General features: G+C 39.5%; 1 protein-coding gene across 1 annotated transcript in view; it reads right to left on the bottom strand.

Moving 5' to 3' along the window:
* Positions 1-4237: 4237 nt before the first annotated feature.
* Positions 4238-17051, bottom strand: part of LOC112392589 (V-type proton ATPase subunit S1-like protein) — a 39118-nt gene continuing 26304 nt past the window's right edge. Inside the window, 5 exon segments of the mRNA XM_024734372.1 lie at positions 4238-4419; positions 4422-4509; positions 4511-4522; positions 8936-9176; positions 14947-14997. Of these exon segments, the coding sequence (XP_024590140.1) occupies positions 4238-4419; positions 4422-4509; positions 4511-4522; positions 8936-9176; positions 14947-14997 (574 nt within the window).

Genomic DNA, 17051 nt, shown 5'->3' with positions numbered 1-17051 from the left:
AAGCAGTTTATTTTGGAGGTGATGCCAGGAAACATCATTAGGGGAGCAGGAAATAAGACAGAGCAAAGAAGGGAGTTAATAAAATGAACATTATCAAGCAAAGATGCCCCAATGGGCAAAAGAGCATAGTCTTTGAGGAGCTCCAGGAAATGGTGTAAACACTCTAGTTATTCCAGTCAAGGGGAAAATGAGCTGGGGTATTTATACACAACTCCTGAGAGTCATTATATGAAGGTTACTCCCAGGGGACATTAATTCCTCAGCACTTCTAGCCTGCCATGAACACAGGCAGAGCAGCCTCTGAGGGCAGTTACTGAAGAAGGAGAGATGGGCCAAGATGCACTGAAATGGTAAGGTGCAAGGGTGGACTCTGACAGCAGCTACTACATTTCCGAATTTCTATTTCTAGTCCAGACCTCTTCATTGTACCCCATATCCATACATTCAACCACCTACTTGGACCTCTACTACAGGACCTGCCTACAGGAATCTCCCATTTCCCACTCCCACCCTCACCTGTTTCTCCCTGATTGCAGAGATCGGCATCACCTTCCACCAGCACCCAAAATAAGTTATCTACCAGTCATTTGTGACTTGCCACCTGGTCACTATGTCTTATTGAACCAACCTCTGAATCCTCCAAAATCCTCTCAATGGTCTCTCCATTAACTCAAGTCATGATTCTAAGTCTTTACCTGAGCACAGGGATCTGTTTCCTCTCTCCATTTCCAGCTGCATCTCTCTTTCACTCTCCAAATACATTGTATGTGCCAACCCATATACATGTATTTATCATGTTCCCTGCACATGATAAGGTCCAATCTTTGCATATGTGTTTCCTTCTGCCATATCTGTCCTTTTCCATGTTCCCTGTCTGGTTAACTGCTACTCATGTCAAACATCACTTTCTTTGCCATATTTTTCCAGACCTCCCAGGAAGACAGACATCTCTTAGGCTGTGCTCCTGCATCACTAACAATTATAGGAAAATAATCACATATATACTAGGTTAATAATAAAAGTACCCATTGGAATAGTGTCAGTTTTTTACCTAAAAGTCAGAACATACCAGAAGTGATACAAAAAGACAGATACCTGATGGACAAACATACAATTGTTCATGATAATATTCAACATTAGATACGAAGACCAAAGACCTTCTTTTAATAGGTCTCTTCTTCAGTCAAGGGCTCTCTTCTTAAGTCATGAACAGACTCAGCTCCGAGTCCACCATGATGGGTCAAGTAAGGTCTTTTTTACACCAGAACTAGATCATTTATTATTATTATTAAGATAAATAAGTATTCCAATGGACTGTCTAGCCAAATCTACCATAGAATACCATTAATAAACATAACTAATCTGATTAACACTCCACCCTTCAGCCCCTTAAGGCTGCTCTGCTGCTATTTGACCCCGGCCACTCCAGGATCCCAGCTTCCCTATGAGACTAAGTGGAATCCTTAGTTCAAGGATAGCACCTCTTACCTTCACCCATAGACTACAGAGGACAGTTACTGGAACACTTTTCAAAAATGCTGATACCATGTTCCCAATGTGTTTCTCAGTGCTATGACAAAAGGAGTATCCTCTGGTCCTTCACAGAGGAAAATAGTTATAAGGATGGAGAACAGGTTATACATGATAAATCCATTCCTATATCCCAATTTTCTAAGTTTAAATTTTTTTTTTTCTCCATAGTATACCAAGAAATTTCTGGCCTATTTTATTTTGTGTCTGTCACTGTTGAGTTTCAGATTGTAAGCAACCAACTGAGAAAACTGTTAGAAATACTCCCAGCTGCTCAAACCACCACAATTAATCCAAAATCTGGTAAGAGAACCTATCTCAAAAGATTCAGCCTGATCTAAAATTATACACCTCACTCTCTGAGCTAGCACCTCCAGAATCCATTCACAAATATATTCCCCAGGTCTTATGCTGCAGAAATTAGCAAAACCTTGCAATTTTATTCTCCCATATTTAACTTTGCAATTGGTTCCCTGGAATATGCTAGAATATGACACTAATTGTCTAGAGGCATTGAGGAAAATGGGCAAGGTAACTGTCTCTGATGAGGTCATCACAGGACCTTCAAGCAAGGCAAGAATCATTTTATCTCAGAGAGGATGATTCTGCTAGCAAGAAAAACTTAATGGAGTTTGGGATTCAATATACCTTACGTTGTCTAAATTCTCCCAACAGTTACCATTCCTATTTCAGTCTCCTTCTATTTTGAAACAAATGTTCTCTTGTATATGTAGGAGACCTGGTAAGGCTGTGAATTCCACATGTAATGCAGTTTACCAATTTGCAGGATCAGACCTGTGTGTGATTTTCAACTATGTCAGCCTTTTGACAAGAGGTAAGAGATCCTTGCAGATCAGTTATAGAAACTCCCTGGATTTTTTTTCACCATGCCTTGAGCTGTGAATTTAAAATCCTGGGCTATCATTTTCTTTCTGTAAACCCTCCAGCACAGCTAGAAAGAGCTAGCCTACCTTACAGGATTACCACCATACCTAAGGTGACTATATACCCCAGTTTGCCTGGAGCCATCCCGTTTATGTCTGTTATCTTAGAATGGTCAATGACATTCACTTTTACTTTCAAAAGTGTCTCAGCTTGAACAGTAAATTATGTTGACCCTTCATGTACTTACAGCCTCTCACAGCAACCATTTATACCACCAGTGGACACTCAAAGCAACCACAATGAAAATTTCTTTATGGAATGGCACGGGCTCTCAGTTTCCATCCTCTAATGCTAACAAAGTCCCCTATAATTTTAAGCTAAACAGAGTCAGATAATCAATCCTAGATTCCCATTTTCTTGAGGGTGTGCTCCCTGCAACCATCTTTGGTACAAATAAGTACATAAATTAAGATTCTTAGTTGCAGGCTACAGAATCTACTCCAGGTATTAAAACAGAAAGGATGTAAATCAAATACACTTCAATTAAAAAAAAACAAAAAGGAATTCACTACAGACTAATAGGAGCTTACAGAATTCTGAGAGGGCTGCAACCAAATCTACATTCACAGCCAAGAATACTGCAGCCAAAAGAAATGTCCAACATGAGACTGTTTTACCAGAAATCCCACAGTCATGATCAGTCACACTTGGCATCAAAGATGAGACTAGACTATAGACCCATCACCACAGCTGCCCAGAGGATCCAATTTCTCTGTGCATGACCCCCTATCTTGCATTGTTCTCAACTGCTTTCGAGGTTTTGTGCAGGGTATCTTAGTAGAACCTAGCTCATGTGTGAAACCCTAGTTAGGGAAATGCAATGTAGTTTTTACACATAAGATCTCTTTAACACAGAAGGCATACTAGAGAAGCTTTGGTGAGGATGCAGAGTGAGCCATTCTTCAGTATCTGCCAAGAACTGAAAAGGATTATGGGGAAATCCATGTGGAAGAAAATGGTTATAAGAAGATGAGTGGTGGTTCCAGAATTTCTTTAGGGAATGCTATCTCACTGGAAGGGGACTTGGAGATGTATTTGCATAGTAAGCAAATTGTTTTTATTTAGCTTAGTTGTTTATTTTAAGTGGTACCTAGGAGAGCTGATGGAAGTCTAAATCAGACGCACGAGGCAAGTCTTGGCACCACAGTGAAATAAGACTATTATTGCTCCTTCAGAAACTGAACCGGGCTGCCTCTGAATAGCAAAGAAAAAGACAAGAATGCCCTTGAATAAAGTGTTCCACCATATTGACAGGAGTCTTCCCTAAACAGTTCTGTGACAGAGAAAAAAAAGACTATTTTTTAAAACAAAATTGGGATATAACTTCTGAGAAATGCAAACTATGTTACAAAATACTTTAAATTCTGAACTTCCAGATAACCTTATATTTATCATTTCTATATTTATCACATCCAAACTGACAAAGGCAAGGAAGACCAAGTGTGTTTTCCCTTCTTTATATTGCATCCTTTTTTTGGGGGGGGGTGTCCCTAACTTGAAATATTCTTTTACTTTCAAGATACCTTGGGGCAGCAATCATATTTATCTCCGTGGGATTCCTGAGATACCTTTATCATTGCTCCAAGTCTATCTAAGAAGGCCAGTGGATGTTCCAAAATGTATTCTTTGCATGTATTTCCTTTAAAAAAAGAAAATCAAGCCTTTTGGTGAAAATCTTATATCACAAGTCAAACAGCACACAACAGGAACACCTCCTTTCAGAGCCTATCGTGGACTTCCTGAGGAAGAGGGACCTGTGCGGTTAAACATAAATTTTGCAGATCTGTTGGCTTCTCAGTTCATAGCATTCGACTCCCTGGCTCCTCAGCAGCTCCTTCTCTTCTGATGCATCTCGAGCTTTCAACTGGCAGAAGTGAGCCGGAGAGGCGATGAAATCATAGTGCCAGTCCAGATAGCACAGGTAGATGAACATGTGCAGGGCAGGATCAGGGACATTGCCAGGCTGATTGGAATGGCTGGTGAGAAGGAAGAGGTGCAGTCTCGGGCCTTGGAAAACTGTCCCCCCCTTAATGGTAAAGCCTTGGATCTGTCAAGAGGAAAGAGCTGAAGTGACATACTCTTTCCTCTGAAAATCTGCTTCACAGTTGGGCTAGGGGTTCTAGAGCCCTAATCAGTCAAATTTAAATACTGAGGCCATATTTGCTGAATAATTTAAACACATTATCTAACAAATGTGAGTGTGCTCTTGGGGACAGTGAAACTTAATTTTAAATCAAGACTGACCCAGAAACTCTGGGATATATGGTTGTCATAATTAAGTGGCCAGAGAAATTCAAGGCTCTGAAATAAAACCTCTTTTATCTGATCCTTAGTTCACCTAAAACCACGTCTGTTGTCTCTAAAATTCAAAGCCTACTCAAAATTTTATGTGTTAATATAAATTTCGCAAAGAATAGTAATTCTCACTTTCTCTGCCTTTGATTCTATTGACAGGAAGTAGATAGGAAGAGTCTTTTAAGGGAAGATATGATTCCCAGTGACGTAAAATATAGATAATAAAAGCTAACACTTATTGAAGATTTTTTTTTAACATACCAGACACTGCCTTAACTCATTTAATACTTACAAGAGCCTATGAATAAGTTACTATTTTATCCTAATTTATGGATGAGGAAACAGGCACTGAAAAGTTAAGTAACTTGCCCAGAGTCACACAGTATTAAGTACAATGAAGTTGTAATTCAAACCTTAGCAGTCTGGTTTCAGAGGCACTTCTCAGTTTACAACTCCGTAACTCCTGGTATATTGTGTCTTTTTTTCCCCCCATCACTAACTCTCCTTCTTTATCAGATGTACCATGCAGACTTGGTACTGTTTTTGGAAGACCTGTATACCACTTGCAGTCTGCTCAGAGAATTGAAAGAAAAGCTTTCTCATATGTGCAATGAAGTGATTTAATTAATTGGAACTAGGAGAGGTTCAAATCGACAACTGGCCCCATCATCTAAATACTATCACAATAAAGAAACAGCGGCTACAGAGTCTACAGAGTAATGATTCTAAATGAGAACAATCATTTGTAGAAGGCAGCTTCCACATTCGGCTAGCTTTTAGAATATAACCCTACAACTCATTCAGTCACCTAGTTGGTTTTAAAAGGGTACATCAGAAAATTGAATTACCCATGAATGCTTTACTGAGGATCCATTTTTAAGACTTAGGTGGACACTTTACCATGTTTCCATGCTAAAATGATTGTAGCCACCCATCATACCGTAGACATTAGGGGCCTTGCTTGCCCAACTACCTGTGCTTAGACTGAACCAAAACAACTGCTGAAGGAGACTCTTGGCCTGGCTTTTAGGATACTTGGCCTGTCTATGAAGAGGCAAAGTGGCCTTCTCTTCAGGCACTAGCCCGAAGAGTCAAGCTCCTCAATGACAAAAGATGGCCTCATTTGATGCTGCAACTCCAGCCAAAGAGAATGCCCTCACGCTGACTGCCACTTACCTTTTAAGACATGACTGAGAACAATATCTGTGGAGGATGCCTGAGGGACACATTGTCTATCCACGTTCTGGACTAGAGATTGTAAACACTCTGTATCCAGCCCACAGGTAAGTTTTGTTTGGCCCAGAGTTCTGAACATCCTGAAAACCTCCCCCAGGAATCTACATTTCTATCTTTAATTGAAAAGTCAGAAGATCCAGCAAGATTGGGCCTGCATTCCTACAAAGCAAAAATTAGCTGAAGTTTTATAAAATATACCTCTTGTGATGCCGGCTACATTTTGCCGAAGTCCCCAGCTGGCCCACCTGAGGCATGTGAGCTTTCACCTGAGGCACCTGAGTTTGCCATGCATGTGACATCACTCTATACTTTATTCCTAGAATAAACCAGATAGATCAGCAAAGCTGTAGATGTGGAACGCAGCCTTTTGTATGCATACCTTAACCTCCATCACCACCAGCACTACCTCTTCCCTGGACTGGGCTTGCTTCTGCATCTGTCCACATGAAGAGTGTTTTACAAGGTCCACCTCTGACGCCCAGTGCTCTGTCCCCCATGAGGCTGCTGCTGAGGATGCTGTCACGCACTGCACAACACCAGGGATGAATGTGCTCCTCACAAGCACATTCTCAGTAGTCTTATAAACCCCATGAACACGTGAAGGGTGATTCTTTCTCATGCTGGCTGCTCAAGAGCTTCAGAGCGAAATTACTGTGCTGCTTCCAGCCAGGGCAGACAGATGGTCTCATGGTTTTGTGTACCAGCTTCACTAGTGGTTTAGCTGATCTTTTCCTCCTTTTGTTTTCCTTAATCCCATGCCTTCCCATTTTTTGGTTTATACTTTTTATTGTAAAATACACATAAAATCTACCATCTTAACCATTTTTAGGTGTATGGTTCAGGGGCATCAAGTACATTCACATCATTGTGCAACCATCACCACCATCCATCTCCAAAACTCTTTTCATCTTGCAAAACTGACACTCTGTACCAATTAAACACTAACTCTCCAGTCCCCTCTTCCCCCAGCCCCCAGCAACTGCCATTCTACTTTCTGTCTTCAAATGTGACTACTCTAGTACCTCATAAGTAGAATCATACAAATATTTGTCCTTTTGTGTCTGGTTTATTTCACTTGGCATAATACCCTCAAGGTTCATTCATGCTGTTGCATTTATCTGAATTTCCTTCCTTTCTAGGGCTAAATAATATTTCATTGTATGTATATGATAGATTTTATTTTTCAGTCATCCACTGATAGACATTTGGGTTATGTCCATCTTTTGGCTGCTGTCAATAACGCTGCTATGAACATGGATGCACAAATATCTGTTCATGTCTCTGTTTTCAATTCTTTTAGGTATATAATCGGAAGTGGAATTATTGAATCACATGGTAATTCTATGTTTAATTTTTTGAGGAACCACCATACGGTTTTCCATAGTGGCTGCACCATTTTACATTTCCACCAGCAATGTACAAGGGTTCTAATTTCTCCACATCCTTGCAACAGCTGTTATTTTCAGTTTGGGGATTTTTTTTTTTTTTATAATAATCGACTTAATGGGTGTGAAGTGGTTTGCCCATTTTTCAAAGTTATTTTTCTTGAAGTATTTCTATAAGTCATTGTAAGTCATTTCTGGAACAAGGTAGAGCTATAAATCAGTCAATTCATCTGTTAGGCAAGATTATGTGTGAATTATTCCTTGTTTTCATTATTACCCCCTCATTCCCCTTTCCACCTACTTCTCTTTTAAAAGTGTGAGAGAAATAGATACAATATATACTTTATAAATATTATATAAATAGATATATATATTACATGTATTATAAATTGTCTTTGGAGCCAGTCCACAATTCAAATTCTGCCTCTACCAGTTACCAATTGTATCACTTTGAACAATTATGTAATCATCAGAGTTTCAGTCATCTCACTTGTAAAACAGGGATAATAACAGCTATCTTGCAGCATTATGATAAGTTTCGAAGACAAAATATGTAAAATAACTACAACAGTGCCAACACACAAAGAGGACTCATAAGGATTAGTTATTGTTAATCCATGCCTAACACGGTCCTGGGTGTTGCCACATATATATTAGGCCATGAATTCTTTACATCCATAAAGACAGGTCAGAAATCGAGAGGGTGGAGTAACTTGCCCAAGTGGCTGAGAAGTAATTCAAAACCATGTCTTTCGAACTCCAAAATGCAAACTCCTTCCCTACCCCAAACTACCTCACCACACTTCTCCAACCTGGGGGGAAGGGGAATAAATATATATTTATATATGGAAAAGGTTGGGAAGAACCCATAAAAGGCACATGTAAAACCCTGCCTATTTCAGGGAGTTGGAAGAACAAGTTAAGCTTTTTTCACAGGTAAACAGGTCAGAGGAAGTTGACAGATGTCTCTCAGCCCGTGATTCTGTTGGTGAAAAGGAACTTCTTATGCCTCTATGCCTTTCCCCAAATACTTTCAAGAGGATCTTTAGGATATTTTTGACTCCCTGGCTGACAGTTTCATTCCTATGCTAAATGCCAAAGCTGTCACTCACACTTCAGATGTACTTCTTATCTGCCCTGATAGGATCACTGCTCCTCTCCCTGAAGGAAATAAAATAAATGTCTGACAATTCCTCTCCCCAGAAGGGCCTCTTGCTCCAGGAAGTGTCAGTCACTGGGCTCATGCCACAGCTTCACTCTGGCTTACATTGCTGGCATTCCTCGCTGATAATTACTAGTGACTGGATAAACCTTTATATAAAAGAAAGTCCTTGTGGGGGGCAGGGGGGATCACTGTGCAGGAAGAGGAAATACTTGATCCTATTCTATTTCATACCTTAGAAGATAAGGAACATAATTCATACTAATATAATTTTAAAGATATCTACTCCTCTCTTTTCCTTAAACATCTATGTTTTCAAACAAACAGAATTTCTTTGGCACCAAACACACAGGTGCATTGAGCATATGCTTTAGTTTATTACCTGGAAATCAACAAAAGTGACCTCCCACAGGCTTGACATATCATTGGTGTCACTGGGCAACAAAAGGGTATCATACCGCTGCAGGCTGCTGACGCGTTGGCAGTGGTAGGAGTAACTTGACAGAGCAAACATGCCAGTTGCATTAAAAGTTGCTGGAATTGAATTATTGAAAATAACCTCGACTCGGTGCAAATTAAACCAGCTCTGGATGGACAATTTGTTGTAACTGGTAAGGGTGAATCTGACAATGATTATAAAACAGTATTACCCCCAAAGCACTTTTACATTTGCTGATGCAGGACACTGTTGACGAACAGTACAACTGCGCCCTCTTTTGTCAGGTAGTAGAACTGGCTCAGAGAGAGGCTTTTACTTTCTAGTTCTGAACAAGAGCCTCCTGATGGGTGGGAATGAAAGCAAGTAACAGGAGAACGCCCCAAAGTGAGCAATACAAATTCCTACAAAAGGAAAAACACAAAAAGCTTGGGTATTTTTTCTTTTTTAAAATTAAAAAAAATTTATTATTGCAAAAAAATTGAGAAAAACTAAATGGACAATAATATAGAAGTAGCTAAATAAATAATGGTCAAAAATAAAATAGCTCTTACTACGTGTCAAGCATCTCTCTAAATTCTTTATGTATATTTTATTTAATCTTCACTACAACACCATGAGATAGAGAATATTATTATCCTCATTTTGCAGATGAGGAATCTAAGACACAAGGGGGTTAAGTAACTAACTTGTGCAAGTTTACTCAGAGAGTAAGCACTGAAGCTGGGCTTAGAATCCCATCTGAGACCAGAGCCCTTACTCTTAGCCATTTTGGAATGGAATATTCTCTAGCAATAAAAAAGTTATAACATGCATATGTCATAATCACGTTTTTCATTAAAAATGTGTGACTGCATAGAAAAAAATTCTGGAAAGACAGAGATCAAAATGTTAATATGTTTACCCACTTTGTTATACACCTGAAACTAACAACATTGTAAATCAACTATATTTCAATTTTTTTAAATGGAAAAAAGAAAAAGAAAGCAGCTGAGATCAGTATAGCTCAGGGTGAAAGCTTGGGTTTTGATCCTGGCTCTGCCCACCTGTAGGTTATGTTCCTGCTCCTTCTGGGAACAGCATCTTGGTGTGTATAGGGCTGACCCTCTCCCCTCTCAGTGGTCTCCCGGACCCTGCCAATCAGTGTATGGTGGCCCTTTAATCACTGTGATCAGTTTAGAGAGAGGCATATGCCCCAGGCTGGGTCAATAAGATGTAAGCTGTGCTATAGCTAGCAAGCAACAGAGTTCTTTTATGTTGCTTAAGTGGATAACTGTCAGCTGGCCACCATCTTTCCAGCCTGAGAATGAAACTGACACAAGGACAGCAGAGCCAAGAGATGGAAAAAGATGCTGCCCTGGTGAGGTAAGTTAAGTGTCTGAAGCTAACACTTTCAATCCTATTAATCAGTTACCTTTTGACTTTATGCAGCCAAAAGAGTTCTCAGAAATACAGCTCTTATTAGTGGTATGGTAAGTGTTGTTAAACAACCCAACTGGGCCTTGCTTTCCTCATCTGTAAAATAGGTTGTGCTTGTTTAAATAGAATGCTCTGTGCTGGCCTGTTGTTATAAAACATTCGTTGTTATCTGGGACAGCCCCTGCTCACCCTGGGCTCCTGACTCAGATACAGAAAGGTTTTTTGAGGGATGCAATTGAGTCTGGCCATCCCCGCCCACTGCAACAAACCACTGAGAACGCTGAAGGCCAGAAGGATGGAGGTGGTGGACATCTCAGATCTGGACTCTGGAGTCAGCTGTTCCAAAGGGCAATGGGACAGACAAGCCATTCCCAGAAAGGGCAGGCTGGCTCTGGATTCCCTGGAAGTGACTTCTGTTGTGCTCAGGGCTGGGGTGGAGCCCGCCACATTGTTTGCAGCCCTGTTTCAGATAATGGCCTGAGATTGAGGCTGTTCTGACACAGCCTCAGTGTGGTGGGAACATTAATGCACCAACGGAACTGCTCGAAAAAAATCCTTCCTGGTGAAAACACTGGGTCGTTTTGCCAAACAGCTGTCCAGCCCACAGGGTCTTTGGTTCTGTGTCTCTTGGCCCACTTGAGGGCAGGAATGTCATGCCCATGGGCCTGGGGGACATGACACCCTCTGCCCTGGCCTCTCAAACCTGTGCTGGTTCCTGGAGCAGAGCCTGAGCAAGGATTTGTGGGCAAGTGTTTTTTTAAGAAAATCCCAGGAGGACAGGAGAGGAAAGATGTGAAACAGGCAGAGGGAGGGGAGAACAAGTAAGGGCGTACATCCAGCAGGGTCCCTGGAGGGCGACTTTGGCTCTGTCCTGCTGGGATATCTGGAAACGCCTGTTGGTTACGGCTGCCCTGGGGGATGTCTGGCCCTCTGGTGGACATGCAGGCAAAGGGTGCTCCAGCAGGCCAGGAGAGCCCCTGGCAACCACACAGGGTGCCTGTTGTTAAACAAGGAGGAGGGAGGGAGGTGGATGGAACAGCTCAGTGCCTACTTCTGTTCCTGCCCTTCCAAGTTGCTCTTTTAAAAGGATACGTTGGAAAAGTAAGACATAAAAGGTCATATGTTGTATGATCCCATTTATATGAAATGTCCAGAACAGGCAAATCCAGAGACAGAAAGCAGACTGGTGGTTGCCAGGGGCTAGGAGGGGGAATGGGGAGCGACTGCTAAGGGGTAGGGTGTTTCCTTTTGGAGTGATAAAATGCTCTGGAACTACACAGAGGTGATGGTTGTACAATATTGTGAATGTACTAAGTGCCACAGACGTGAACACTTTAAAATGGTAACTTTTATGTTATGTAACTTTTACCACAATAAAAAAAAGTAAAAATAGAAAACACAAATGTTAATTGTGATGACCAATGGTGGTTGGATTATGAATGATTTTCATTTTCTTTTTATAGCTCAGTATTTCCCAATCTTTCAGTTTTCAACAGATATATATAACCTTGTCTTAGCTTGGGCTCCTACAGAAGCAGACCCTGAGACAAGGATGTGAATACAAGTATTTTGTGGAGGTGATCCCAAATTTATTGGGGAATTTAGTCATCCAAAAAATGTAGAATATCATATGACATTTGTCTTTCTCTTTCTGACTTACTTCACTTAGTATGATAATCTCTCGGTCCATCCATGTTGCTGCAAATGACATTATTTCATTCTTTTTTATGGCTGAGTAGTATTCTATTGTTTTTTTTCTTTAATGGGGTACAGTTGTTTTACAATGTTGTGTTAGTTTCTACTGTACAGCAAAGTGAGGTAGAATTCCCTGTGTTATACAGCAGGTTCTCATTAATTATCTATTTTATACATATTGGTGTATATATGTCAAACCCAATCTCCCAGTTCATCCCACCTCTCCTCTTTCTCCCCTTGGTGTCCATACATTTGTTCTCTACATCTGTGTCTCTATTTCTGCCTTGCAAACTGGTTCATCTGTACCATTTTTCTAGATTCCACATATATGTGTGAATATACGATATTTGTTTTTCTCTTTCTGACTTACTTTACTCTGTATGACAGTCTCTAGGTCCATCCACATCTCTACACATGCTCAATTATATGTGGAATCTAAAAACTGATACAAAACAGAAACAGACTTAACAGACATAAAAAACAAACTTATGGTTACCAAAGGGGAAGGGGTGGGGAGGGATAAATTAGGAGTTTGGGATTAGCAGATATGAACTACTATATATATAATAAATAAACAACAAGATCCTACTGTATAGCACAGGGAACTATATTCAGTATCCTGAAATAAACCATAATGGAAAAGAATATGAAAAAGAATATATATATATACATACACATATATGTGTGTGTGTATAACTGAATCACTTTGCTGTACAAAACTTATACAGCACTGTAAATGAACTATAGTTGAAGTATACTTCAATTAAAAAAATTTTTTAATGAAGTATTGCAAATAAAAGCAAACAAACAAGCAAACAAAAGTATGTAGAAGAGAGAGAAGAGAAATGACAGAGGAATGGAAGGCAGCCCCAAAGGACAAAGGTAAGCAAGCTTCCACCATGAGCGACAGGGGCTTAATGCCCACAGGGAATCCTGGGAGACAGCGTAGAACACACACCTCTGAGTTATCTCACCCGAGGGTGAGGGAGCTAGGATATTTACAGACTTCTTTCAGTCATTGCTGGGGTACAGATGGGAGGCAGTGGGCCCCTTTGGCCAGAGAAAGCTTTTAGGCAAAGAATGGCTGGCAGTTGAAACTTGAGGTGGTGGGGACTTCCCTGGGGGTCCAGTGGTAAAGAATCTACCTTCCAATGCAGGGGATGCAGGTTTGATCCCTGGTCAGGGAACTAAGATCCCACAAGTCATGGAGCAACTAAGCCTGTGCGCCACAACTACTGAACGCACACGCCTCAACGACAGCCCGCGTACCACAAACTACAGAGCCCACGCACCCTGGAACCTGTGCTCCACAACTAAAGAGAGAAAACCTGCATTCCACAACTAGAGAGAAGCCCACACACCGCAACGCAAGATCCCGCATGCTGCAACTAAGACCTGACACAGCCAAAAATAAATAAAATAAATAAATGATAAATAAATCTTTAAATAAATAAATAAATCATCTTTTAAAAAAAAAGTTGAGCTGGTGGACTATAGTGCTCTCAAATGGAAATGCCCAACAGGATATAGACAAGGTACACTGACAATGTCAGCCACATAGCTTTACCATCAGAAAAAATAATAATCAAAAAGCTACTTTCCTCTAGGGAAAAATTTTTAAAAGGTGCTATTTGAATCAAAAATATTCCCCATTCCTATATCAAACAGATATGTATATGTGTCTGGTCACCTTGTGAGATTCTATAAAGTGTCTCTGAAAGATGATGGCATGCATGTTCTAAACTATGACCAGTGAAACACTCTTATCCCATGATATGTAGGCACATGTTGAGGAAAGAGCTTTCCAAGGTTAAACATAGGAAATGCTAGGTTAGAGGCAAAAAAAGAAAGGAAGGGGGACTGGAGACAAGACGGCAGAGTAGAAGGACTTGAGCTCATCTCCTCTTACGAAAACACCAAAATCACAACTAACTGCTGAACAACCATCAACAACAAAAAGAAAAGACAGGAAATGCTAGGTTAATCAAAGTCACCAAGTGCAGCAATCTTCCTTAAGAGCGCGTCTTCACAGAAACTTCAACATACAGATTTATACCGTGAATCTCCAAGAGGACACGCTGTGCAGTCTTTCTCAAACACGTTTGACCACAGGACCCCTTTTCTGGAAATATGATAAACATTTACACAGAGCAAAAGTGTTCCATAGAACACAGCTTAGGAAAGACTGCCCTAGCACATCCTTCTGGTTTTTCAAGAAATGTTAAAGACACGGCTGCTTATCTCCACTAAAAGGTTGCTCCTATAGGAAAGGAGCATTATATTTTTATAAGAAAAAAATGTTTAATGCCTTCAAATTGCTCCCCACCCCTGGAGCAGTTCCTAACTGCTTGGATAAGCCAATGTTGGCAGATGCATTATTCCATACATAAACACAGAAAAATGCAGGCCTGTGTTGATTGTCTGCTGGGGAATTCAGCTAACAGAGAATTTTTAGTTACAGTTAAATGATAAGTGTGACTCAGTTGTAAGGAGCTATACAGAAAATAACTTCAAACTAGAGCCTCAGTTTTGGAGCTTTAACATATTTTATTCTTTGCTCAGAGGCAAGAGGTATCACATTCTCAGGTTCATGTATTTTCTAGGTCGCTAAAGGAAGAGGGAAAAAGTATAGTTGCTTTGGTAGAAACTAAAGAAAGTATTACTATAGGATCCCATCATAACATCACTGACTTTTCAGTGTAATTAGATAAATGTGGCATTTCATGTGTCACAATACTGGGCACACAGCAGTCCCTTGATACTTACATGTTGAATGAATAAATTATATGGAGCTAATCTGAAGTGCTGAACCTATGACATTCCAAAGTGCTATCCATACCTACCTTATATCAATACCTCTGGGATTTTCAGCATCACCAAACTTCAGAGACAACCTTAGAAAACAGAAACACAGACCATCAAAGTAGGAATAACCCTTACTCCACACTATACTCAAAAATTACCTCCAAATGGATCACAGGTCTAAATGTAACAACTAAAACTATAAAACACATAGAAGAAACATAAAATAACATTTGTGCAATCTTGGGGTAAGAAACAGCTTCTTGAAAAAATGTAAAAGTATGAACTATAAAATAAAAAACTGATAAATTGCACTTTATCAAATTTTAAAAACTTTTGCTCTTCAAAAGATACTGTTAAGAAAACGAAAAAGGCAAGTCACAGAATGGGAGAAAATATTCACAACACATATACACAAAGAATTTGTATCCAAAATACAGCAAATAGCACTAACAACTCAATAATAAGGAGAAAACCCAACTTTAAAGTGTTCAAGAGACATGCACTTCACAAAGGAAGATATACAAATAACCAGTAAGTACATAAAAAGATGTCAATATCATTAGTCATCAAGCAAATATAAAATGAAACCACAATATGATGCCGTAGTACAGTAATCGGTATGGTTAAAACTTTTTTCAAAAAAAAAAACCCAACACTCTTAAGCTTTTAGTATCTATATTTATTCACATTATTTGGAACATTAACACAAGATTTCCTGGAGGGGAGATAGATTATCACTAACCCAGAACAATAACCACATTGGTTCCCCTTTTAGCCAAATTCTTCCCCTGCTGAAAGCCAGATGCCATCCTACACATACTGGGATTTACAACACAGGTAAGGAACACTAAAATTATGAACCTGGGAACTCATATAGGAGACAGTCGTTCCTCCTTCAACTCCTGAGAGAAGGAGAAAGACATGTGCTTCTTTAGTGTCAGAAATTTTCCTTGGAAAAATAAAAGTGTATGAATTTTAATAGCTTTTGGATGGGAGCAAACAGCTCACCATAAAGGAAACAAATGTGTGCATGTCTAATACCCATGTAGGTAAATAAAGTCTCCAAGGAGACGATAAGAAGCTTCTCTGGGTTTCCAAGCCCTGGAATATGTCAATGGTGCTGAGTTTCATTACTCCTTGACATGTAATCACATTCCTGTGAGGAGGTACATCCCTTACTAACCCCAAGACTTATCTTTTAACCCAGGTCTGAGCAAAATTTGTTTAGAAATTGCTAACCATACAGAAACATAATATTTTCTCTGTAGTCCCACACTGATCATACCTAATGTTAGTAAGGATGTGAAGTAGCTGGAACTCTCATACAACGCTGGTAGAAAGGTAAACGCTACAACCACTTTAAAAAACCTTTTGGCAGTTTCTTAATAAGCTAAACATACACATACCATATGATCTAGCCATTCCACTCCTAGGTATTCACCTAAGAGAAATGAAAATATATGCTCCTATAAAGACTTGTACATGAATATTTACAGCAACTTTATTTGGAAAGTTATCTAAAAACTGGAGGAAAAACAAATTTCCATCAAGATAAATAAGTTGTGATATATCCATACAAAGGAATACTTACTACTCATCAGTAAAAAGAAATACTCCTTTGACACATGCAATAATGTAGAAGAATATCAAAATCATTATACTAAGTGAAGGAAGCTAAACTAAAAAAAGCGTACACTATATGATTATAGTTATATAAAATTCTAGAAAATGCAAACTAATCTATAACAATAGGAAGCAGAACAGTGGTTACCTAGAAAGGTGGGAATGGCAGAGGGATGGATTACAAAGGGGCACAAAGAAACTTCTGAGTGTGATGAAAACGTGTGCTGTCTTGCTTGTGATGATGGTTTCACAGGTATAAATGTAGGTCAAAACTGACCAAATTGTATACCTGAAATATGTGCAGTTTATTATATTTCATTTAAATTTCAAAAAGGTTGAAAAATAAGAATGATGAAAAGCTAAATACAATTGAAATGGGAAAATGTGAGAAATTTAAATATATAAAGGATGACGCTGATATGTGACATTATAATGTCTTGAAGTTATAACACCTCAATATACATTATAAAAACAAAAAAGCCAAAGTAGGTGGTTATAAAATGTCCAATTACAAATTTGA

The sequence above is a fragment of the Neophocaena asiaeorientalis genome, unplaced genomic scaffold (assembly GCF_003031525.2).
Source record: "Neophocaena asiaeorientalis asiaeorientalis breed wild unplaced genomic scaffold, Neophocaena_asiaeorientalis_V1.1 scaffold184, whole genome shotgun sequence".
Taxonomy (NCBI): Eukaryota; Metazoa; Chordata; class Mammalia; order Artiodactyla; family Phocoenidae; genus Neophocaena; species Neophocaena asiaeorientalis.
Note: the sequence above shows the minus strand (reverse complement) of the source record. Positions and strands in the feature narration are given on the sequence as shown.